The sequence below is a fragment of the Trachemys scripta genome, chromosome 1, assembly GCF_013100865.1.
Source record: "Trachemys scripta elegans isolate TJP31775 chromosome 1, CAS_Tse_1.0, whole genome shotgun sequence".
In the NCBI taxonomy this organism is placed as follows: domain Eukaryota; kingdom Metazoa; phylum Chordata; order Testudines; family Emydidae; genus Trachemys; species Trachemys scripta.
The window spans coordinates 44,385,824-44,410,657 of NC_048298.1; the positions used below are offsets into that span (position 1 = coordinate 44,385,824).

The 24,834-nt window shown below is 42.5% G+C and overlaps 1 protein-coding gene across 12 annotated transcripts in view; it reads left to right on the forward strand.

The window, feature by feature from the left end:
• The window catches only part of LOC117876458 (ankyrin repeat domain-containing protein 26-like), a 164,411-nt gene that overhangs the window by 41,169 nt on the left and 98,408 nt on the right, over positions 1 to 24,834 (forward strand). For 10 of the 12 annotated variants that reach the window (XM_034768756.1, XM_034768723.1, XM_034768665.1 and 7 more), the window contains 8 exons: positions 4,236 to 4,296; positions 4,710 to 5,677; positions 6,681 to 6,807; positions 8,383 to 8,444; positions 9,695 to 9,797; positions 13,360 to 13,388; positions 13,488 to 13,575; positions 13,668 to 13,712. In XM_034768756.1, coding sequence (XP_034624647.1) covers positions 4,236 to 4,296; positions 4,710 to 5,677; positions 6,681 to 6,807; positions 8,383 to 8,444; positions 9,695 to 9,797; positions 13,360 to 13,388; positions 13,488 to 13,575; positions 13,668 to 13,712 — 1,483 coding nt within the window. Of the gene's footprint in view, positions 1 to 4,235; positions 4,297 to 4,425; positions 4,629 to 4,709; positions 5,678 to 6,680; positions 6,808 to 8,382; positions 8,445 to 9,694; positions 9,798 to 13,359; positions 13,389 to 13,487; positions 13,576 to 13,667; positions 13,713 to 24,834 lie in introns of all 12 variants that reach the window. The other 2 variants (XM_034768741.1, XM_034768764.1) reach the window with 1 other exon arrangement.

Genomic DNA, 24,834 nt, shown 5'->3' on the forward strand with positions numbered 1-24,834 from the left:
CTGCACACTCCTGCTGCTTCCATATTGTCTTTGTTTCTCCCTCTGTGACTCTCACTATTTTTCTTATTGTCCCCCAACTTGGAATAGCCTCCTTTCTACGTAGCTAGCTATTTTCAAACCCCATTCAAACTTCCAGTCCCTTCTCGCATCTAATTTCTTCTGGTTAGCCTCTAATTTATAATTTTCAGATTGTTTTTGTCTATTACAGGGGTGGAAAAACTGCGGCCCGCGGGCCGAGATGTTTTAATCCAGCCCTCAAGGTCCGGCCATAGAGCGGAGTCTGAGGTTTGCCTTGCTCTGGTGCTCCAGCCAGGGAGCGGGGTCGGGGGCTTGCTCTGCATGGCTCCGGAAAGCAGCAGCAATGCAGCATGTCCCCCCTCCGGTTCCTACGTGTAGAGGCAGCCATGGGGCTCAGCGCGCTGCCACCGCCCCAAGCGTCGCTCCCACAGCCAATGGGAGCTGCAGGGGAGGCGCCTGCAGACGGGGCAGCGTGCAGACTCACTTGGCCACGCCTCCACGTAGGAGCCGGAGGAGGGACATGCCACTGCTTCCGGGAGCTGCTTGAGGTAAGTGCCGTCTGGAGCCTGCACCCGGACCTCCTCCCCCTTCCCCAGCCCTGATCCCCCTCCCACCTTCCAAACCCCTCGGTCCCTGCCTGGAGCACCCTCCTTCACCCCATACCCCTTATCCCCAGTCCCACCCCAGAGCCCTTAGCACCCTCCCCCCGTATCCCAGCCCCCTACCCCAGCCCAGAGCCCTCTCCTGCACCCTGAACTCTTCATTTCTGACCCCATCACAGAGCCCTCACCCCCTCCTGCACCCCAACCCCAATTTCATGAGCATTCATGCCCCGACATACAATTTCCATACCCAGATGTGGCCCTCGGGCCAAAAAGTTTGCCCACTCCTGGTCCATTACCACACTCATACTTGGTGATTTTGTTTTTAAAAGGGAGAAAATATGAAACTGAAACAACTAGTCAGTTGTCTTTGAAGAATGTCACTCATTCATAAGCAGTATTCTTTTCCCCCTTGTTTCCTATCTCTCTTCCTTTTCCTCACCTCAGTGGTCTGCTGTCACTTTTTCATGTGGTATCTGTCCAGTTGAGCTCTTCAAAGCAGAAACTTTGTCTTATGTCTGTAAAATATTATGCATATCTAATTTTTCCTTATGACATCTCAAACTGCAGAAAATAGTAGTCAACTTTGGTAGTGTGTTTTTGTTATATGGAATTCAAATGGAAGCATTGACAGAAGACATAGAATCATGATGCTGTGACGTCAAGATGAAAACATACAGCTTTCGCTAGGAACTTTATATGACCGTGGCATTGTCCTTAACCTTAGTCTCATCTACTTTCCCCTATATTTTCTTTTCCCACCTCTGTAAATCTGCCCATTGCCTTCCCTGCAATATTCTCCATGTGTGTTACTGCCTCAGTTTCACCTCCTCTGGAATGCTTATCTCTGCCTTTACCTTGATTATTGTAACTCTCATATCTCTGGTTTCTCAGCTCTTCAAACTATAACATGTTTATAATACTGCTCTCCACTATTTAGGTGTGTAAAAAACAGTTTAGTCACCTAATTTTATCCTCACATAACTCCATCGACTCCCCTTCAATTTCACTGCTAGTTTACATTTGCTCTTTTAAGTTTTTAAAATACCCCATAAACACAATCTTAACCTCATCTCCCTCCCCATTCCTTCCAGACTGGTACTGAACTCTTTTTTTTTTTTTTTTTTTTGGTCTCTTCCTACATCCTCATTACAGTTGATACAAGAGTCTTTTTCTCTGCAGTTCTCACTATGTGGAACAAGTTTCCCATATCCTTCAGCCTCATTCACAATCCATTTCATTTCATACCCCTGTATGCTATAAAAAAGAAATTATAAATGCAGAGAAACTTTACTTAGTTTTAACTGAAAATATACTCTTCTGGTTTTGATGAGCATGGGGATATTTGCCTAGGCTGAAATCATTCATCTAGGCAAAAATTCTGATTATAGCAGTCCAGAAATCTTTATTAATCTTATATGGATCATATAATCGACTTTCATGAGGCAAGAAAGCACTTCCAGAAATATCCAAACTTAGCAAAAATTGTGATCTTAGAGAATTTAATTTTACAGTACATGTTAAACAAAAAGAAAATACGTTGTAAAAGGAAACAGTTCTTCCATTGACATAGTAACATGTACACTGAGGTTTGGGTTGACTTACCAGTGATGTTCAGGAGTGTGAATGTTACAAAGTAGCTAGGTTGATCTACATTTTAAGTGAAGACCCGGCCTCATATTCCACTAAAGAAGGACTAGGAAAACTACACCAGGGATTTTGAAATATATTTAATAATCATTTTTATAACTCTTCCATGTTATAGAAAATAGTTTATATTTGAACAAAACCTATTATCTCTCTCTTCCAATCTGGGATCCTTTTGTGAAGTCAACATGCTGCATTTTTTGAGTCATACTCTTTTTTCTGTCCAGTATCTAAAAGGTCATGAAGTTTGACTTATGTATTCATTTATAGAGGTAGGCAGGTGGAGAAGATGGACTATTTTTCAAACACAGAGTCTTCAGAAAGAGCAAAGGGGATTTAGGGAATGACTAACCAGTTTAAATCCATGAGATTTAAATGTTCTCCCCTTCTATGTACACTGTGGTATGAAAGGTCCAGATTTTTAAAGGTATTTAGGGATTGCGGCACTCAGCATTGCATTACCTAAGTCTCATTTTCAAAAGTGATATAGACACTTAGAAGCCTAAATCCTGTTGACTGTAAATTGGGTGTTGGCATCTAAGTGCCTGAGTTTCTTCTGAAAATGAGACTGTGATGGGGCATCCACCCCACACTAGCCTATAAAGGGATTAATTGAGCCCTAGGTGGGGCTGTACAGGAGGCAGCCAATTCGAGAGGGGCTGCAAGGAGCGGCCAATCAGGGCCAGGCAGGTCCGTATGAAAAGGACTGCAGAGGAGAGCAGTTTCAGTTGCTCCCTGGATCTTGAGGAGGGGAGGGTTGGCTGCCTTGCAAGCTGAAGACAGCTAGCACCCTGGACAGAGCAGTGCTTTAGGCAGGGACCGGGAAAGCTTAAGATAGCTCCTGGGAGGCTGCAGGGATCTGCAGACTGAAGCCCTGAGGCAAGGGCAAAGAGGGTGCTGTGCGATCCATGTGGACAAAACATCTTGAAGCAACAGGCATTGAAATGTAAGTAACTTCTGTATCTTGATTTCTCTTTTTTAATAGAAATGCTTATAGTATTAACATACCATTGCCAAAATACACAATAGGCTATTAAGGAGCACTAGGTCTTTTTTTAAGCACCACCACCTGCTGAATAATTTGATTGAACATGGTAGACACTAGAATTATTTATTAGGTCTTTTCCATTCTCATTAAGCATGGAACATGAATAATGGAAGCACTACCTGCTGAAGGTCCACTCTTTCAACTGTGGTTTTCATTAGATCTTCTGAAACCTCCTTAGAAGTTGTACATGAAAATTTAGGAGTATGTTTTAAAAGCATTGCATAGGGAATTACCTATGTTACACCAGTGAGGAGACACATTGTTAAATCTTCATGAACTTCTTTGAAAACGTACCCTAAAATACAGTCATTAGATTATATCTGTCTGGATCACTAATCTCTTCTTACCCAAATTGCTGCAAACTCCTGTGTACGTATTTTTTTTTTGTATCAATTTGATGACTGTTTTCTCTTCCACTCAGAGGATGAATTGCTGAATTTCTACTTTATTTCATGTGCATTGTGTGTTAAAATAGAAGCAATAACATCTTCCCATCATGATGTAGGGATTTTGGTGGCATCAGATAGTGGACTGGGCCATTTTAAGTGACTAATCTGTAGACTGATCCTAGGGAATCTTTCAAGTATTTAAGACTCTTAGACATAAAATTGAAACAAAACGGCACAAATGCCAGTATTGCTAATGCTGACTGGATTAAAGAAAAGATTTTATAGAATATAATACACTTTTTGAAATATTTTATTTAATGGTGTATGGGCTAAATCTTTTGGGCAAAACTCTCATTGACTGACTTCAATAAGAGTGCTGGCTGAGTCAGGACTGCAGGATGGAAGCCTCAACTGGCATTGTCAGTAAGAAAATGGTAATGAATTTAGTCTTCAATATTTGATAAAAACAGAGGGGTGTTACTTACAATTCATGTAAAAACTCAATGTGCTTAAAGTTAACTTTATTTACAGAAACCACAGAAGCCAAGTTTGACTCTGCTAATGAACTCTTCCCATCAATTCAAGAAAAACAGTAAGCAATTGGGGACGGGGAGGAAGGGGAATCTCCTTTACTACATTATATGTTGATAGGAAATTGTAGATTTATTATGCATTTTATTTCCTCTTTTAAGTATATTTAATCTTTGTTTTTTTACTATAGTAGGTGAGAAAAGTAGCATTATGAGAACAGAACATATAGCCATTTCACAGCAAAATAAATCAGATTGTGAAGCTGAAGATGTCATTGAATCCCCTCCTAAGCCTTTTCCCCAAGTCAAGTCCTACCCTCGACCTGTCCATCCCTCACCTGGCTCCTTTTCAAAACCTTCCCAGATGACTCCTCCTCTCCTGGGGTTTAAACAGGTAAATTTTTGTTTGTGCAATTAATTTGTTGGTTCCTATGTTGTGTTTTTCTTTTTCAAATTCATCTATGATTTTATGAAGATGGCGAGGATATTAGAATTGGAAGTCCTCAGTCATCAAGGCAAAACCTCAAACAAGTAACCAGAAATCACACAAATGTGGATAAAAAAGAACGTAAAGAACTGACAAATGAAGATATTTCAGAAGCAAGCAAACAGGAGAAAGAAGAATTAGAAGAAGAAGAAGAGGATGAGGAAGAATTTAGTCAGGAAGAAAAGGAGGATGAAGATACAGAAGATGAAGAAGGAAGTCAAGATGATTACACAGAGGATGAGGAAGAGGAATATGTTGGAAAATTGGAGCATGAGCATGATCAAGAGTTAGAAATTTTCAACAATGCTGTTAAATCTGAAAGGGAAGTTAAACGTGGAAGCAAAAATATACACGATGGTGGTAGTCATGAAACATGTGAAGAGAAAGATCAGGAAATGCAGGAATCTGTTGATATTCCTGTGTCTTTTATAGCAGGACATTATGAAGGTTTAAAGGAAAATATAACTGCCATATCATCTAAGATGGTAAATAATGAAGTACCTTATGATTCTTCAAAAAAAGAAGATGGTAGTGAACATGAAGAAATTCATGAATTTCAGAATACAAATGAATTGTTACATACAGATGGAAATGAGAAAATCAGATGTAAGACCCGCTGTTCTTTTGAAGACTCTGAAATGACAGCCTGGAAAAAAGATGCATCTCCATCTGTCTTAAATAGTTGTTATATTAAGGAGGAAAACTCAAACCTAGTAGATGATATCTTTGAAAGTGATGATGATCCTTGGTCAGAGGCAGAAAATCGAAGGTATGAGAACAGAAGACAGGACTCAGAGAATCTTAGATTTCTAGTTGATCAAAATGCTGGAAAGGAGCAATGCAAGAATTCCGAGGGATTGGCTAATACAATCTGTGAAACACTGGAACCAGAAAGTGAGAATTTGCCTGTAAATAGCGGTGAAGAAAATCTAAAAGCGTTTCAACCAAGCATCAAAGTAAGTAAAAAGGGACAAACCCAATAACAAGGATTTTTACACAGGTAAAGCAGAAGATGAGAGACAAAGTACTTGTATTGTAGCTGAATGGTTTGAATATAGTTAAATGAAAAACCTTAATAGAAGATTGCTAACAAGAATCATGTAACTCAAATTTAATTTGATCTTCAGCATTGAATAAAGAAATGACTGACTAAAAATTTGTTTCTAATAAAGCAGAGTTTTCATGCATTAGTTAGGATAGTAGTGAGCAGCATTTTTTTAAATTCTAAATGTGGTTATGATGCTATAGAAGGATGAATTTTAGATTCATTATTCTGAAGTCAGTATAATTTGTGGCCTAAAGAATGATGCATAAAATAAATTGGGTATTGTTTGCAAGAGTAACTGGGCTCTGACAAAATCCAAATGTGTTATGAAAAATAAATTGCACTAAAACAGCATAAACTGATTTTATTTATTTATTTATTTATTTATTTATTTACAAAAAATGAGTAAAAGAAGGTGGTTGTAATATAAAATCGCTTTTAGAATCAGATGGTCAGTTGTGCTCCTCTGGGACAATACAGATAAAGCCCATGATTAAGTGTGTGAGATCTGGGAATAAAAGCATTCTTGGTTGAGGTGATCAACTAAGGAATGAAATTCTAGAGGAGATTAGGTGAATCTGACCATCTTTAGAAAATACTGCAAGAAACTTTTCACCATAGCAAAAATGATACTCACAACATTGATACCTTCATCCAAACAAATGTGCCCCCATTCAAAAAACAAAACAAAACCCACCTAAAACAAATGAATCATCTACCCAACTAAACAAACCCCATACCCAAGCAGAGTTTTTTGCCTCAAAAAGTGACTTTGTTATTACTGTTGATTTGATGTAGGCACTCAGACACTACAATGATGAGTGGGAGTATAACATTTTAAAATAGAAAGTAATTTGTTTTTGTTTAGTATTTTTATTTGGGAAGATATTTTTCATTCAATCTCTTTCTACTAGGAAGAATCATCAGAGGAGGAAGATGACATAGAGCAACCACAAATTTCAAATGTTGTAGATAAAAGTTTGATTTGTAGTGGCAACCGTGAAGCACAAAATCCCTCAGAAGATACTGCTATTAGAAAAGGTAAATTAGTAAATAGTAATCCAAATGTTTTTCTTAGATTAGTTTACCGTATGAGAGTACTAAGAAAAGATCATAATTTGCTGCCTCTGGTATTGTGAACCATGAGATGTTTTTCACTTGCTCTGCTACACTTTCAGGGAATGACTCAGCTGATAAATCACTTGGTTCTTTTGTTTCTGAGGGACTCCAAAGAGTACAAGACACACATTAGATAGACCCTGTCTTGAAGCACTAACAATCTAAAAAAGGCATAAAGTAGATTGGACATATTGTAAAGCACAGAAATAGGAATAATTTGGATTTTTTATAGCCTACATTTTTAAAATAAGTCATCTCACAGATATGTCTAAAATGATGTTGGTGAGTTGAGGACAACAATCAGAAGAGTGGGTGAATGTTACATCCAACTCTTTAGTTGAGGTTGTATTTCCACAAATTATCTAATTTCACAACCTTCAGTTGCTTTTAGATGATCAGATAGCAGCAGTGGCTAGTACCGATGTTGTTTTTCTTCTGTGTCTGGCAGGTAGGATTCAAATCTATTTTTTGATGGGATATAGCTTCCGTGGCCGTGCCTTTGTAACTTTTGAGTACTGCAACACACTCCAAATCGGGCTACACCTTAAAAGCATTTGGAAGCTGTGGCTAGTACAGAATGCATTTAAGTAGAGCTCCTCAGTGGCAGCATGTAACACCAGTGCTCTATAAAAATCCTTATTCTATTGAATCTTCTATACCAGTCCAGATATTTGTTAAAGTTCCTCCCAACCAGCAGATGCAGCCAGAACACTGAATTTTGAGGATGTCATCATGCCTTTACATATAAGGATTTAGGTATTTCTCAGGGTATGTCTACACTACAGCTGCTCAGCTACAGCACTGCATATCATAGAATGCCAGGGTTGGAAGGGACCTCAGGAGGTCATCTAGTTTAACCCCCCTGCTTAAAGGAGGAACCAAGTCCCAGACAGATTTTTGCCCCAGATCCTTAAATGGCCCCCCTCAAGGATTGAACACACAACCCTGAGTTTAGCAGGCTAATGCTCAAACCACTGAGCTATATCCCTCTGTAGCCACTGTAGTATATATGCTTCCTATATCAGTGTAGGAGTTGTTCCATCAGTGTAGGTAACCTGCCTCTCACGGAAGTTGTAGTGAAATTGATGGAAGAATTCTTCTGTTGATCTAGCTGTATTTGCACCCGGGTTAGGTCAACCTAAGTGCTACACTTAAGTTGCAAAATACTTCATAGCCCTGAAGGACATAGCTAAGTCAATGTAATTTTTAAGTATATACCAGGCTTTAGCCTTCAGTTTCTTTCTTCAGCGGGTATAGCAGGTGTTTAGTGGGCTCCCACTGAAGGAGAGAAGAAAGATGAAGGCCTAAAGAAAACAGGGACACACTGAGGTGTTGCAGCTACCTTAGCAGCACATGTGAATTATCTATATACAGATTGAGATAAATTATGTATGCCTATGGCGATCTTATGAATACAGGGCTTATCTGATAGAGTACAAACTAATGTGAAATGTTTATAATTGAAAAGTAAAATTTCATATTTATTTTATTCTGTAGATACAATGTCAGTATTAGGATTGGACGAAGAGGAGGATACAGAATCACCCTGGGATTCAGAGGTACTTTCCATTATATGGCTATTATGATCCCACCAATTTTATTCAATTCACTACTGCTCAAGAGTTTACTCTCATTGCATTTCTGACTTCTTCGTTGCTTAATGGATCATAGGGGTTGATGCTGTGGTTTTGAAGTACTTCTTCTATATTAGGGGCTGACTAATTAAGACTGCTAATAACCTAGGTCTCCTGGCAGTGGACCCCCCCAGATTCAATTAGTATTTTTAGCATCATATTGAATTATTAAATAGTTTAATTGTTTTAAATGTTTTTGAAAGGTAAAAAAATTAGGTATTTAAAATTTTTTTTTTTTTTTAATTTTAAAAAAGACAATGAAATCTTGGCCCTATTTTAGTCAACAGTAAAACTCTCACTGAATGGATTTGGGGCCAGGTTTTCACCTTTTATCTCTGTCTGCAAGCATTGCCTCTGTAGAATCCCCTCTTAAGCTGATGCACATTATGAAAAAGCTGTAACCATTGGAGCTGCACATACACCCTAGCGATGGTCTCTTGCCTTTCCCATATCCAGAGGATAGCCCCAGTTGCTACTCAGTTCTTGCTTTAGACAGCAAGGAGAATGTAGTGGTGTTTTACCACATTAGTCTCCTTTTGAGAGCGTTTAACTTTTATCCTTTTAAAATTTTAATCTTAAAGTTTTAGGATAGTTAGTATTAGTCTTTGTCAACTTTTTGGCCTTGTTGGACTTTGTTTCTTCAGTCCTCCTCATAGCATTCCCTGTGCAGCTGTGGGCCTGTTGATTATTGTAGGGTGCATGCACAACTCCCATAGACTTGTGTGCTGAGGACATGAACATCACCTGCACCTATAGTATAGAGATACAAACAATCATTGTAAAGAACTGCAATTATTATGCAGTCTTTTTTTTCATTTTTTTTTCTTTTTTTTTTTATTTATCTTATTTCCTTACTTCATGTTACCACTTCTTCTGTGTTTATCAAGGCTAGTTCAGACATCTTAATTGACAGAAATTTTAACTAGCATTTCATTAACACTTTAATGAAAAATATTAATAAGTATTATGATTTTAAAATAGTTTATATTATGACATTCCTTTTCCAAAGCTTTTTCAGAAATACATGAGTACTATGTATACTGGGTAGCGCACAAAAATGTTTAGTTGTAAATCATTGCTGATACCCAGCAACTAAAAATATTTATACTTTTTCTGTGGAAAGCAATTAAAAATTAATTGTATCCAGGTTATCATGCATGTTTTTAATTAACCAGTGTGCTTCTGAAAGCCCAAGAAAACTACCAGTCAACCTGTTAATTTCATCTGCTATCAGAACTGACACACACATGCAGAGTATTTTTGAGGAACCAAATGAAGGTAATTTTATCATTGTATTATTATCCATATTTCATGAGCTTTTATAAAATAAGCTTAATTTTATATATACGCCTTAGGAATTCTTCAAAAAAAGGAGTGGGTTCTCTCAGTGGCAATAAAAAACTGCTGGTTAATTGTCATTATTGATAGATTTGTTTTTTTTATTCTTGATAAGAGCAGAAAATGCTTTGACATTAATTCAGGAGATGATCCATTTCAGAGGAACTGTGGTAGTTTGTATGTCCTGACCATTGACTAGCAGCTAAAATGGGTAGTAATTGGAATGTTCTTACTCTCCTTAGTAGTTCAAACTGTATTTTCACTAGACTCTTGTAAATATTCTTCAAAACCTTGACATGGTTCAGGTTATTTATTTGTATAGAAAGTTTTTTCTGACAGAAAAGATGGTATGAGATTTTTTTTTATGGTCAAAAAGTGTTATGATTTGCTGCTGTTATATTTCTTTCCTCTCTAGAGTTTTATTAGCCCAGGAGGTTTAGCCTATGAAAGTTATAGCGAGATGGGGAGGTTTTGGCTTGATAGAATGTCTGACTCTGAATGACCTGAGATCATCCATTGTATATTACTTGAGGACCTCATAATCTCCATCCTGAGAGTGAGAAACTTAAGGGGGAAGGAAGATTTGGGTGAACTCCCAGAGGCAAAGACAGTTGTTAAGTATTTTATTTGCTTAGCATCTGTGCATCTCATAAATGGTACTCTCAGTGCCTAGCTACTTTGGATCCATTGCATTTATATTTTCAAATATTCCACTTTCCAGAGCTTAACAGATGGTTCTAGATAGAAAGGACTGAATGAAGTAGATAATTTTCTTGGAAATATATGATTTTTTTCATTTTCTGAATTCACACTTTATCTATGAATACTAATTTATTTCTGAGTCCAGAAAGGGTAGTAGTTGGCATCTGAGAAGTCTAATTTTCTTAACAGTTCAAATGGCAAATGAGAAGTCCATAATTGTATCCCTTTAGAGTGCCAAATAATCTTTCAGTAAAGCACCGTAAAAGCTTATTGCTCTATTGAATATTAAAAAAGAATAACAATATGAACATTGCACAAAATACTGGTTAATAGTTACAGATGTCTTTCGATTGTTCAAGACATTTGACACCTCACATCTTGATTGGTATAATTGTGCAATACTTAAAGCTACCTTACCACTCTGTTTCAGTTTGTGCAGAATTTGGTGGTCTACCTGGTTAGTGGAGCAGGTCCAGTTGGACCCGTCATCCTTTTTCTTCATTCATTCCAGTAGTTTTGGCTGCAATTAATATTATTTGTCAGTCTGTAAAGCCCTACATGGCTTAGAGCTGGACAATTTTGGACATGTCGGACCAGATTTTCTGGAGTGCTGTGGCTCTTTGGCACTGCTCAGGCACATAAAGGGACCGTAATCTGGCCACAAATTCTCAACAGAGAGACCATGGGAGAAACTGTCTGTTGGGTGTAACTTTGCCAGATCCGGGTCTGTGCCTTTTCTCCCTCCCCATCTGGTGTAGAGTTCCAATCTGCTATGCCAGGGGTTCTCAAACTTTTGTACTGGTGACACCTTTTACTCAGCCTCTGAGACCCCCCCCTTATAAATTAAAAACATGTTTTTATATATTTAATGCCATTATAAATGCTGGAGGCAAAGCAGGGTTTGGGGTGGAGGCTGACAGCTCGCGACCCCCCCCATGTAATTACCTTGTGACCCCCTGAGGGGTCATGACCCCCAGTTTGAGAACCCCTGTGCTATGCCAATCCACTATTAAGAATCAAGCCTCTTCTTGTTCTCTTTGCACCAGCAAAATGTCTGAGATACCTGATGTACTTTTGCTTACTGTCCTCAGAAGTGCACTCTTGAGGACTGGAAGAAACTGTTCTCATTTGAAAGTTCTGAGCTATGGAACTTGCTACCTCTGCTGGTTAGCCAGAGTTCAAATCTGCTAGCCTGTAGAGCAAAGACTGACTGTTTTCAACCCAGCATCTGCCTGATTCTCTAAACTTTGTTGGTAATATCTATCCTCTTCTGAATTTCTTGACTTTTCCTGGTGCGTGAACAGAAGGGTAATACTTGGTAGCTGCTCTTATATTGATCTCTCTCTTTGTTTTGCCTGGAAGCTAAAGTAATGGATAAAATGTTATTTGATTAAAAAAATACATAAACCTTAATATTTAAAATAATAAACTTTCTGCATGGTGCTCTGTGACCATTTGCTTATGAGAAGGGCAAGAAAGTTCTACTGCTAAGACAGCATGTTTCTTCCTATTTTTGTCTCTAAAGAATTATGATTTTGTCACTCTCATTGGAACATGATGAACATATTGATACAATTAAATGAAAATTTCATATCATGTGTCATCAGGTTGTAGCCAAAACTTTTCCATCTTTTTGAAGGCTTGAAATCCTGTACTGCAGGGTTGCCTTGGGGAAGTCCGTTGCTTTGCATTCCCTTTACTTTGGTATGATTCTGTTAAAATAAATAAAATGCTTTTAAAAAAGATCAAAAGACAATTGTGGAAATACATTAGAAAGATTACCATATCACTGGACAGCAGTTTTGTTGAGATGAAGTAATAGTTGCTTATAAGAACTTGAATTTTGGTAGTATTAAAATTATGCTATAATCCATTCTAACACATTTTATATTCCTCTTTGCAAAAGAGGATCAAGAAACTATATGATGGCTAAGGTAGAGGCTACAAGAAGTGTAGACAGGCCAGTTGATCAAATCATGGAAATATTACACTAGACAAAAGTTGAAACTGTTATTGAGAATTGTATTAAAAGTGGACAATACAGCCAAACAGAAGAGTTGTTTCTGTTAATTCCTGGTAAGCTAAGCACACTGATCTGTGGATCACTGAACTGAGGTGACATAATTTAGTGGTCTCTATGTTGAGAATTTGTTGCCAGATAACTGAACTGAGATTACATAGAATCATAGAAGATTAGGGTTGGAAGAGACCTCGGGAGGTCATCTAGTCCAAACCCCGTTGAAAGCAGGACCAACACCAATTAAATCATCCCAGCCAGGGCTTTGTCAAGCCAGTACTTGCATATAACTTGCATATAACTCTTCTCCGACTCCTCCCATCTACAGAAAATAGAGATTCTTCAACACACAAACACTTGTGGGATAATCATAATAGTACTGTTGCACTGCTTTATGACACATTAAACTACTCCACTCCACTTTGGCTTTTGTAACTTTCCAATCAGGAAATGAATGATTGCCTTCTAAGAAAAAAATAAAGGTTTTATTTTTGTAGTGTTAATCAGCATGGCCTTATTGCTTCACATGAATTCCTCTAGCTTGGTCACTTGAAATCTGAAGTGCATGTTTGAACAGTCGTGTGTTTCTATAATACTAACATGTGGTGCTTGCTATGATATATTTAGCCTAACTAAAAATAAGTCTTGTGGAATTAAAACAATGGTTGCAAATAGGCAATACATAGTTGTCACACAAGGTACTAATTTTGCATGAAGTTGATAACTATTACACTTCAGGATTTTAAAAGACACTGGATAATACTTTCTCCCCCCTCTTTTTAGGTTTTTGTGAAAAAACTCTTGATTCACAGGTAAGTGTCATTCATTGTAAGAATTTGTCTTACTAATTAAAGAATATATCATTATTTTGAATTTTATTTAATTTTTGAGTGTTGGATTGTCTATAATAGCCAAAGACCACTCAAGCAATTTTAGAAACACATGACACCTCTTCTTGTCCTGCAAAGGGAATCGAGATTGGCAAAAGGCAAAAATCAGGTAATATTCACTACATCAAATTTTGGTGAGGGACTGGGCATCTTCATTAACAAATATTTATCTTAAACATTGCTTATTTTTTTCTTTTGAAGATTTAATGGAAGAACTTGGTTTAGATGATGCAGATGACATTGAAGGTATTTATATGGGTTTTGTCCTTTTTTCTGACTAACATGCTTTAATTGCAATTTATACAAAAATGATTTACAGTCAATGTATAAAACTTCCATATTTAATTTGTTAGTATTCTGTGCTTTTACCAACATTCCTTATGACATTTGCTAATTCTTTCTTGAAGAACACACAATAACTGATCCAAAAATATAGCCACAGTTTGAGATCCTAAATCTTATATAGAGAAATTTGGATTTAAAGGATTTTTAATTTTGTTTAATTTACATTGATTTGTAATGTGTGTTTTTTTTTTTTCTTTTATTAATCAGCCAAGAGCTGAATTCAGGGTTCTGTGTTCCCACTGCAAAAATTAGGTGCTAAGCATATCAACTGAAATGGAGGGAATACAAAACCTTGGACTTAGTTCTAGGCAGGTAAGTAAAAGAGAGAACTTTCATGTATTTTGAAGTGCATTGTAAATAAAGTATATAGCATACATGTAGTCTGTTTATGATTTAGGATCTCAAATTCTTTTTGTTTTTAAAAAGAAAAGGTACTTCAGTTCTCCCCACTTGGAATTCGGTGGAGGCTAAGCTTCTTTTTAGAGAAATTTGTAAATGTGTGCTTGTAGTTTGAGAGCAGAAAATGTGTTAAAAGCATGAGCTTCCATTTTTCTCTTCTTTTTGCAGTATGTGCTCTTTTGGAAGAAGCTGAAAGAGTTGGATACTTTATTATTTGTATTACAGTAGCACTACAGAGCCCTAGTAATAGACCAGGATCCCATTGTGTTACAAATGCAGAACAAACAGATGGGCAGTTAGTAGCATATTTTGTTGGCTCTTAATGTTCATCTGCTCAGTGTATTCCAGTAAGTTCCACGACACCTTATTCTCTCCAGTTTCACATTGTCTCTCAGCCTTGAGAGAAACATTCACAAATATATCTTTGTTTCAAAGTGGCTTTAAGCAGAGTTCATGTACACGGAGATGGTCTCATGTCACTAGTGGCTAGATTGGGGGTGGGCAAACTACGGCCCGCGGGCTGGATACGGCCCTTCAGGGCTTTGGATCCGGCCCGCGACGCCGCCGGCACCACGTACCTGCAGCCCCTGGACCGGGGGGGCAGAGTGCTCTGTGCGTTGCCTCCAGGCACCACCCCCTCACAGCTCCCATTGGCCGGGAACGGGGAACCGTTCAGGGGAGGTACCTGGAGGCACGGCAAGGGCAGGACACACGGAGCCCTCCGCCCACCCCCACTCCCCCAAGGGGCCGGAGCGCTTCTGGGAGCGGCACGGGGCTGGGGACAGGGCAGGCGTGCAGGGAGCCTGCCCTGGCCCCGGTACGCGCTGCTGCCACCCCGGAGCCGCTTGAGGTAAGCGGCGCTGGGCCAGAGCCCAAACCCCTCCTGTACCCTGCCCCCCAACTCCCTGACCTAAACCCCCTGCCTGCACCTCACACCCCTCCTGCACCCCAACTCCCTGCCCTGATTCCCCTCGTGCACCCTGCACCCCTCCTGCACCCCAACTTTCTGCCCTGCGTCCCCTCGTACACCCCACACCCCTCCTGCACCCCAAACTCCTGCCCTGAGCCTCCTGCACCCCTACTGCACCCCAACCCCCTGCCCTGCACCTCCTCCCGTAGTCCGTACCCCTTCTGCACTCCTTCCCTGATTCCTCTCGTACACCCCACACCCCAATCCCCTTCCCCGAGCCCCCTCATACACCCTGCACCACTCCTCTACCCCAGTCCCTTGCCCTGAGCCCATTCCTGCACACCGCACCCCCGTCCACACCCCACACTTCCTCATGCACCGCAACCCCTTGCCCTGGCCCTGCATACAATTTCTCCACCCAGATGTGGCCCTCAGCCCAAAAAGTTGGCCCACCCCTGGTCTAGATGTTTCAAGTGTCCAAGGGGCCCCTATTTCATTACTCTGTAAATCTAGGGGGAATGGAAATGTCCTGCATTTGCCGAGCCTGGAAAAGACAGAATGAAGAAGATACTTGATGCATTAGGATTCACGCAGGCCAATAAGGAGTTCAGCCAGACACCTCCTTTGGATCCCTGGGTACCTTAAATGCTGTGCTGTTGCCCTGACACCAACAGCTAGCATTCAAGCAGGCAGGTCACACCCTGGATTCTACTGCCCAATTACTCTTTACAGGGGGACATCAACAATCCTTTCAGCCCTGAGTTCTTCCCAAAAAATGTCTGTCTTGTTTGGCTTCTCATTTCTGGTGTTCTTGTGCAGCTTTCTCAGCCTCTCATTTTAGGGCTTTTTGCTACTTTTCCAATATAGCCAGCTCTAAATTTGCAGTTGTTTCACAGTTGCTAATTTTAAACTTCCTTTGTTCTGTTTCCACACCTGAGATAATAAACAGAAAATAGTTAAGTTGTAATCTTTCTTTGATTGTTTCCAGCCTTTTGACTTGGGAATCACTTAAAACTATTTTACTGTTGCTTGAAGTGTAATTTTCAAATAGCAAGTTGTATGTGAATCCTGCTGCCTATGCCAATGTGACACTTAGGGGTTCACCCAGGCCAGTTATGGTGTTCAGTCAACATCTGCCTTGGAATTCTGGGTGCCTTAAATGCTATGCCGTTGTATCTCACAGCTCTGACACCAACAGCTAGCATGTAAGTTGTACCCTGGCTTCCACCACCCAGTTTCCCTTTGCAGGGGAAACTCCACAACCCTTCCAGCCCTGAGTTCTGCCCAAAAATCACCTTTCTCTGAAGTGCACAGCCCCTCTGACTGTAGCATCCACAAAACCTTATTAAGTTCGCTGTTCCTTTAAAGTGACAGCAGACAGCAGCTTCTTAACGTAACTGTGGTTGACAAACCTTCCACTTCAAGCAAAGCACTGAGCTGGTTTATGGTAAAAATAAAACAAGTGTATTAACAAAAAGACATAGGTTTAAGTGTTACCAAGTATGAAGAATAAGGTAGAAATGGTTACAAACAGAAGTAAAAATATGTTTTTAAGACTAAAAATCAACTTAAGAAACTAGTGTAGTTTGTCTGGTCACTGGCATTCTTCCAACATGGCTGGCCCTTCTTTAACCAGGACCTAACACACAGAGTTCAAAGTGTTTGGTTTCTTTGACTATTTGAGTGAAGGATAACTATGGGGTTCTCTTCCTTTCTTTTCATGGTCCAGTAAACCTTTGAAATGTATTCTTTGAAACATGAGCCCAGATAAAGTTTCTTTCTCCTTCAGGGGTGTAAATTCTATGCTATCTTCTCCCCCACTTTTTAGCTTGATAGTTTTATTTACCTTGGATGTATTGGGACCTTCATTGTCTCTGCCTGACGACCAGGCTGGTCAGACAAACAAATACATATTCCTTTGTCCTGGACAGACTGGGCTTATGCATTGTTTGTCAAACACATTTTAAGAACATAATTCTAGCATGTATTTATAACTCTTTGTACACACTATACATATACTACACAATGATTTTGGGTGCCAGGTGTTACCAGTTGTATATGATTCCTTACACGTGATACCTTTTAGAGACAAATTATGACAACAGTGTGTGAGGTGTAGTGAGTATGTCAGGCCTGACAAAAGTTGCTGACGCAGAGTAGTGAACCACCAATGGGCATTTTTGTCACACCTCCCCCCTGACATTGACGCAGTACAATAAGCTATTCCTTAGGCGTTGGTCCTAAATTCCCCTTAGCCCATAGGTTAAGGGGCACCTTTTCCCTTCTTTACCATCTCTATTTCCCCAGCAGTTGCTGCACACCCATCTGAGTCACTCAGGCCAAAGGGTTCCAAAGGCATGAAACCAGATCTCTTACCACCCTGACTCTGCCCTGCTCCCAGAAGAGCCTTGGCCCACATCTATTTACGTAGCTGACTAGTGATTCACCACGTCCTGCAGTTTTTGGGCCAAAACATCTTCCAGCTGTGCGTCGGTTTCCCTGCTCTCAGTGGAGTGCTGGCTCATAGCTATTTACCCATCTGTGCTAGGGTCCTACTAATTCTAGCAGATCTTGGGCCACAGCACCTTTTAGCTGTGCCACAAACACACATAACACTGACTCGGTTTCCCCAGTGAGGGTTTACACCCTTAACCACTGAGTGTGGTCATGGCAGGCTTGTACCTTAGCCCTTGGGCTCAACCTTGTTATATCATTACAGAAAATAGCACATCAAGAAAAAAAACAAAACTTCCCACATTCCCACAGTCAGAATTACAGAATAGCCTTTAGTGTCCATAGTGACTCAGGCTACAGGCGGAGTAACGGGATCCACAATACACCTGTCTGTGTGCTTAGCACCTGATCAGGCACATCATTATGTCCTTCCTCCAGGTCTCGTGTGTGTGATTTATCCCTCTCTTCTGTTCAAACTTCCTGTGTTTGTCCTGGTCAGCAAGCTTCTGTTGCTCCAACTCTGTGTCCTCACTCTGACGCTTTGAGGTCCATTTGTTGTGTCCTGGCTAAAGGACAGGCCAGCTATGCTGGAAGAATGACTGGTGAGAAACTTCTTTGAAGAAAAGACTAGTATACGTTGAAATTCAGTTGTAGAAGCATATTCTTCTTCGAGTGCTTGCTCATATCGATTCCAATTAGGTGTGCGCGCGCTGCGTGCACAATCGTCGGAGAAATTTTCTACCCTAGCAACACCTGGTGGGTCGGCTGTGGAGCCCCCTGGAGTGGCGCCTTCATGGCGCTGGATATATACCCCAGCCGACCCAGCGCCCCCTCAGTTCCTTCTTACCGCCCCTGACGGTCGTTGGAACTGTGGAGTGCGGCATAGCTGCTCTCCACTCTTCCTAGCTTATCCTGTTAATTCTGTAGATAGTTCTAGTCATAGTTGTTGTATAGTGTTAGATAGTTTTTCATCTTCGTTTTAGTAGTTGTAGATAGTTAGTGGGGGTTAAAGGGGGTTGTTTTTCCCCCCTTTCCCCCGGCGCATAGTCAGGCTCATGCCCAAGGCCCCCAGCTTTAAGTCGTGCGCGTCCTGCGCTAAGCCTATGCCTACGAGTGACCCGCACTACTCGTGTCTGAAGTGTCTAGGAGAGTCCCATCAGACAGACAAGTAAGGCCTTCAGACCAAGACCCAAAAAGGAGCGGGACTTTAGGCTTAGGCAGCTCCTCATGGAGGCGGCACTTAGCCCGGATCTTCCCTCGGTGCGCCCAGCCCCGGCACCGAGCGCCTTGGTGCGCAGCGCCCCTGCAACACCGACCGGTACTGCACCGCGGGCAGAATCGGACAAGGCCTCACGGCACTGGCCTCCTTCGGCACTGCGCCCGCCACAGGGGCCTCGGCGCCGTTCCCTGTCTCCGGGACACAAGAAATCCCGCAAGGCACAGGAGTCTGCTGTCCTGCAGACGCCGGCTCCCCCGGTGCAGGGGGTAGAGCCGCGTCCACCTTTAGAGTGCCAGAAGCAAGTGCCTGCTACACCGTTGACTCCGGCACCACGGCCGTTGAGTCCGGTGCGAACTGGATCACCACCTCGGTCGGCGGTGGAGCCTTGTCTGACGTCCACTCCAGAGACCTTCGCGACGGCGAGAGACCTTATTGCTCTCACGGAACTGGCGCTATCCCAACCACCGGCACCGTCGGCTCCTCGCGTAGTGCAATCCAGGGGCAAGCCTGCCCTGGTATGCCCGCCGTCTCAGGACGTGGACTCATGGCACCAATCCAGGTCTAGGAGCAGGTCCCGGCGCCGGACTATCACCTCGGTACTGGTCGTACTCGCAGCCAAGATCCTCTTCACGGCACCGGTCTACGTCTCGGCACTGTCACGATCATCGAATCCGATCGGACTCAAGACTTAGTTCTTGGCACCGGTACGAGCGCCGCTCCACTTCGAGGGGCCGCTCCCGGTACCATGTCTACTCGCGGTCGTCGTCTTCTAGGTCCAGATCTGGATCTCGGCACCGACATGGGCACCGGCACTGATCCCGGTACCACTCACTGGCACCGCGCAGGGACCGATCACCTATGGACCGGCACCCATCGGCACCGTATCATCCTGACCGATTCCGACGCGTTCCGCACCGCCTTGGCCCTCTAGATCAACGTCTCGCTCCTCCGACGGGGCCTCGAGATCTGCATACCCTCCTCAGGGTCAGGCTGCTGCGGCTGACTTGGGCCACTGGCAGGAGGTGGCGGAGGACCCTGCGCAGGGACCTGCACACTGGTCGTTCTGGACCCCGTGGGGGTATCACCAGGCGCAAGGGGCTCCACCATCAGCCTCTCGCTTGGCATGCTCTGAGCCCAGGGTCCCGGAGGCCACCATCTCCCGTCGTCCCCCAGGGGGCATGGAGGCTCCAGTGCCTACACCACCTGAGGCCCTGGACCCAGGGGCAGGCGACGCTCCGCTCCAGGGACCCTTAGAGCAGGACCCTCCATTAGACCCCTTGCCACCTGAGGCATCCTCCTCATCTTCCCCAGATGAGGTGGTGGCGGGCACAACGGCCTCAGGCCCGCCCCCAATAGATCTTCGTGCCCACCAGGACCTATTACGTAGGGTGGCACGTAATATGGATATCCAGGCGGAGGAGATATTAGAGGTGCAGGACCCTATAGTGAGCATCCTCTCGGCTGATGCCCCATCCAGGGTGGCAGTACCTCTGATTCGGACAATTCAAGCTAATGCCACTTCAATATGGCAAACTCCGGCCTCTATTCCACCCACAGCCAGAGGGGTGGAAAGGAAGTACTTCCAAGGACTAGGAGTACTTATATACTCATCCCCCTCCATGTTCACTAGTGGTGTCATCGGTGAACGCAAGAGAGCGTCACAACCAGCAGGCTGCAGCGCCCAAATCGAAGGACACTAAGCGCTTCGATTTGTTCGGGCGCAAGGTATATTCAGTGGGAGGGCTGCAACTTAGAGCGGCAAACCAGCAGGCGCTCTTGAGCCGCTACAATTTTAATTCATGGAACTCTATGGGAAAGTTTAAACAGTTGGTTCCCCAGGACTCAAGGGAAGAGTTCGGGGCCCTAGTGGAGGAGGGTAAGAAGGTGGCGAGGACCTCCTTACAAGCCTCCTTGGACATAGCAGGTCGACCTGTTCGCATCTCGAGCCAACAGGAAGTGCCACACGTTTTGCTCCCTACAAGGGCGATCTCTGGGATCTCCGTCGGATGCGTTCCTTCTAACCTGGAAAGACCACCTGTTGTACGCTTTCCCTCCATTTCCACTGGTCCACAGGGTACTGCTCAAGCTACGCAGAGACCAGGCACGGGTAATTCTAGTCGCTCCAGCTTGGCCAAGGCAGCACTGGTACACCACACTGCTGGAGCTATCGGTTCAAACACTGATCACGCTTCCTTTGTGTCCAGATCTCATCTCTCAGGACCACGGGCGACTATGTCACCCCGACCTGCAATCGCTCCACCTCACAGCGTGGATGCTCCATGGCTGAATCAGACAGAGCGGCAATGCTCGCATTCCGTCCAACAGATTCTGCTGGGAAGTAGAAAGCCCTCTACACAGACCACTTACTTAGCCAAGTGGAAATGGTTCTCCTGTTGGTGCGAGGAGCGAGCCACGCCCCCCTTGCAGGCGCCTATTCCTCTTATTCTTGAATATCTCCTATCCCTAAAACAGCAGGGCTTGGCGATATCTTCGGTCAGGGTTCACCTGGCCGCCATTTCGGCGTTCCACCCAGGAGAACTCGCTTCCTCGGTCTTCTCTAACCCGATGGTCATTAGATTCCTCAAGGGCTTAGACCGACTGTACCCACAGCAACGCCGGCCCGTTCCGACGTGGGATCTCAACCTGGTTCTCTCAAAGCTCACAGGGCCTCCGTTCGAGCCATTGGCTACCTGTTCACTCCTGTACTTATCTTGGAAGACAGCCTTCCTTGTAGCTATCACTTCAGCAAGACGTGTTTCTGAACTCAGGGTGCTTACGTCTGAGCCTCCATACATTGTGTTCCATAAGGACAAGGTGCAGCTTCACCCCCACCCTGCCTTTCTTCCCAAGATAGTGTCACCTTTTCACGTGAACCAGGATATATTTCTCCCGGTCTTCCATCCTAAGCTACACGCTACCCGTCAAGACCAGCGTATGCATTCCTTGGATGTACGCAGGGCCCTGGCTTTCTATATTGACCATACAAAGCCGTTTCGGAAGACGACACAACTCTTCGTTGCAGTGGCCAACCGGATGAAGGGTTCACCGGTCTCCTCACAGTGCCTGTCCTCTTGGATCACGTCCTCTATTCGTGCCTGCTATGACCTAGCCGGTGTCCCGACGCCGCGCCTCACCGATCACTGCACAAGGGCCCAGGCCTCCTCGAGTGCTTTCCTGGCTCAAGTCCCGATCCAGGACATTTGTAGAGCTGCAGTTTGGTCATCAGTCCACACATTCGCCGCTCACTATGCGCTGGTACAGCAATCCAGAGACGATGCTGCATTCGGATCAGCGGTTTTGCACACAGCAATATCTCACTCTGATCCCACCACCGAGGTAAAGCTTGGGAGTCACCTAATTGGAATCAATATGAGCAAGCACTCGAAGAAGAAAAGACGGTTACTCACCTTTGTAACTGTTGTTCTTCGAGATGTGTTGCTCATATCTATTCCAAACCCGCCTTCCCACTGTCGGAGTAGCCGGCAAGAAGGAACTGAGGGGTTGCTGGGTCAGCTGGTGTATATATCCAGCGCCATGAGGGCGCCACTCCAGGGGGCTCCACAGCCGACCCACTGGGTGTTGCTAGGGTAGAAAATTTCTCCGATCGCGCACGCAGCGCGCGCACACACCTAATTGGAATGGATATGAGCAACACATCTTGAAGAACAACAGTTACAAAGGTGAGTAACCGTCTTTTTTTACTTTTGATTTTTTGTAACCATTTCTAACCTTTTTCCTTATACTTGGTATCGCTTAAACCTATGTCTCTTTGTTAATAAGCTTGTTTTACTTTAGCCATAAAGTAACTCAGTGCTTTGCTTGAAGTGGAAGGTTTTTCAACCCCGGTTAAGTTAATAAGTAGGGCTGTCGATTAATCGCAGTTAACTCATGCGATTAACTCAAAAACATTAATTGTGATAAAAAAAATTAATCGCGATTAATTGCAGCTTTAGTCGCACTGTTAAACAATAGAATACCAATTGAAATTTATTAAATTTTTTGGATGTTTTTCTACCTCTTCAAATATATTGATTTCACTTACAACACAGAATATAAAGTGTACTCTGCTCACTTTATATTATTTTTATTACAAATATTTGTACTGTAAAAATGATAAACAAAAGCAATAGTATTTTTCAATTCACCTCATACAAGTACTGTAGTGCAATGTCTTTATCGTTAAAGTACAACTTAGAAATGTAGTGGTTTTTTGTTACATAACTGCACTCAAAAACAAAACAATGTAAAACTTTAGAGCCTACAAGTCCACTCAGTCCTACTTCTTGTTCAGCTAAGACAGACAAGTTTGTTTACATTTACAGGAGATAATGCTGCCCGCTTCTTATTTACAATGTCACCTGAAAGCGAGAACCGATGTTTGCATGGCACTTTTGTAGCCAGCATTGCAAGTTATTTACATGCCAGATATGGTAAACATTCGGCTGCTCCTTCATGCTTCGGCCACCATGCCAGAGGACGTGCTTCCATGCTGATGACGCTCATTACAAAAATGTTACTGCGCTAACTAAATTTGTGACTGAACTCGTTGGGAGAGAATTGTATGTCTCCTGCTCTGTTACTCACATTCTGCCATATATTTCATGTTATAGCAGTCTCGGATGATGACCAAGCACATGTTGTTCATTTTCAGAACATTTTCACTGCAGATTTCACAAAACGCAAAGAAGGTACCAATGTGAGATTTCTAAAGATAGCTACAGCACTCAACCCAAGGTTTAAGAATCTGAAGTGCCTTCCAAAATCTGAGAGGGAGGAGGTGTGAAGCATGCTTTCAGAAGTCTTAAAAGAGCTACACTTCCCATGTAGAAACTACAGAACCTGAACCACCAAAAAAGAAAATCAACCTTCTGCTGGTGGCATCTGACTCAGAGAATGAAAATGAACATGTGTTGGTCCGCACTGCTTTGAATCGTTATCGAGCAGAACCCGTCATCAGCATGGATGCATGTCTTCTGGAATGGTGTTTGAAGCATGAAGGGACATAGCGCACCTGGCATGTAAATATCCTGCAACGCCGGCTACCATGGTGCCCTGCAAACGCCTGTTCTCACTTTCAGGTGACATTTTTGAAAAGAAGAAGTGGGCACTTTTATCTCCTGCAAATGTAAACAAACTTGTTTGTCTGAACCATTGGCTGAATAAGTAGGACTGAGTGGACTTGTATACTCTAAAGTTTTACGTTGTTTTATTTTTGAATGCCGTTTTACCCCCCACACAGATAATGCTACATTTGTAAGCTCAACTTTCATGATAAAAAGATTGCACTACTGTACTTGTATTAGGTAAATTGAAAAATACTGTTTTGTTTTTTACAGTGCAGGTATTTGTAATAAAAATAAATATCAAGTGAGCACTGTACACTTTGTATTGTGTGCTGTAATTGAAATCAATATATTTGAAAATGTAGAAAACAGCCAGAAATATTTAAATAAATGGTATTCTATTGTTTAACAGCGTGTTAATTTTTTTAATCGCACGATTAATCATGATTTATCTTTTTAATCAATTGACTGCCCTATTAATAAGCTGCTGTGTACTGTCTCTTTAAAGGAGCAGCAAATCTGATAAGGTTTGTGGATGCCACAGTAAGAGGAGCTGAGCACTATAGAGAAAGATGTTTTAGGGGCAGAATTCATGGCTGAAAGGATTGTCGATGTCCCCCTGTAAAGAGTAATTTGTCAAGAGAATCCAGGGTGTGACCTGCCTGCTTGTATGCTAGCTGTTGATGTCAGGGCTGTGAGCCACAATAGCATAGCATTTAAGATACCTAGAGTTCCAAGGCAGGTGTTGCCTGGTTTACTGGTTTGGATGAACCCCAAAGCGTCACAAATACTGTTTTTCCATATTGCTTTCCTAGATACTGATTCACAAATCATATCTGTTTTTAGAATATGGGGCTTTCAGAGCATAGCTAAATACCCCTTTCCCATAGTATTTTTATGCAAATGAAATAATCAGTTCCTTCTTCGCTCTGTGGTCACTGCAAGAATCCCTCTATAAAGTACCCTTATTTGTTAGGA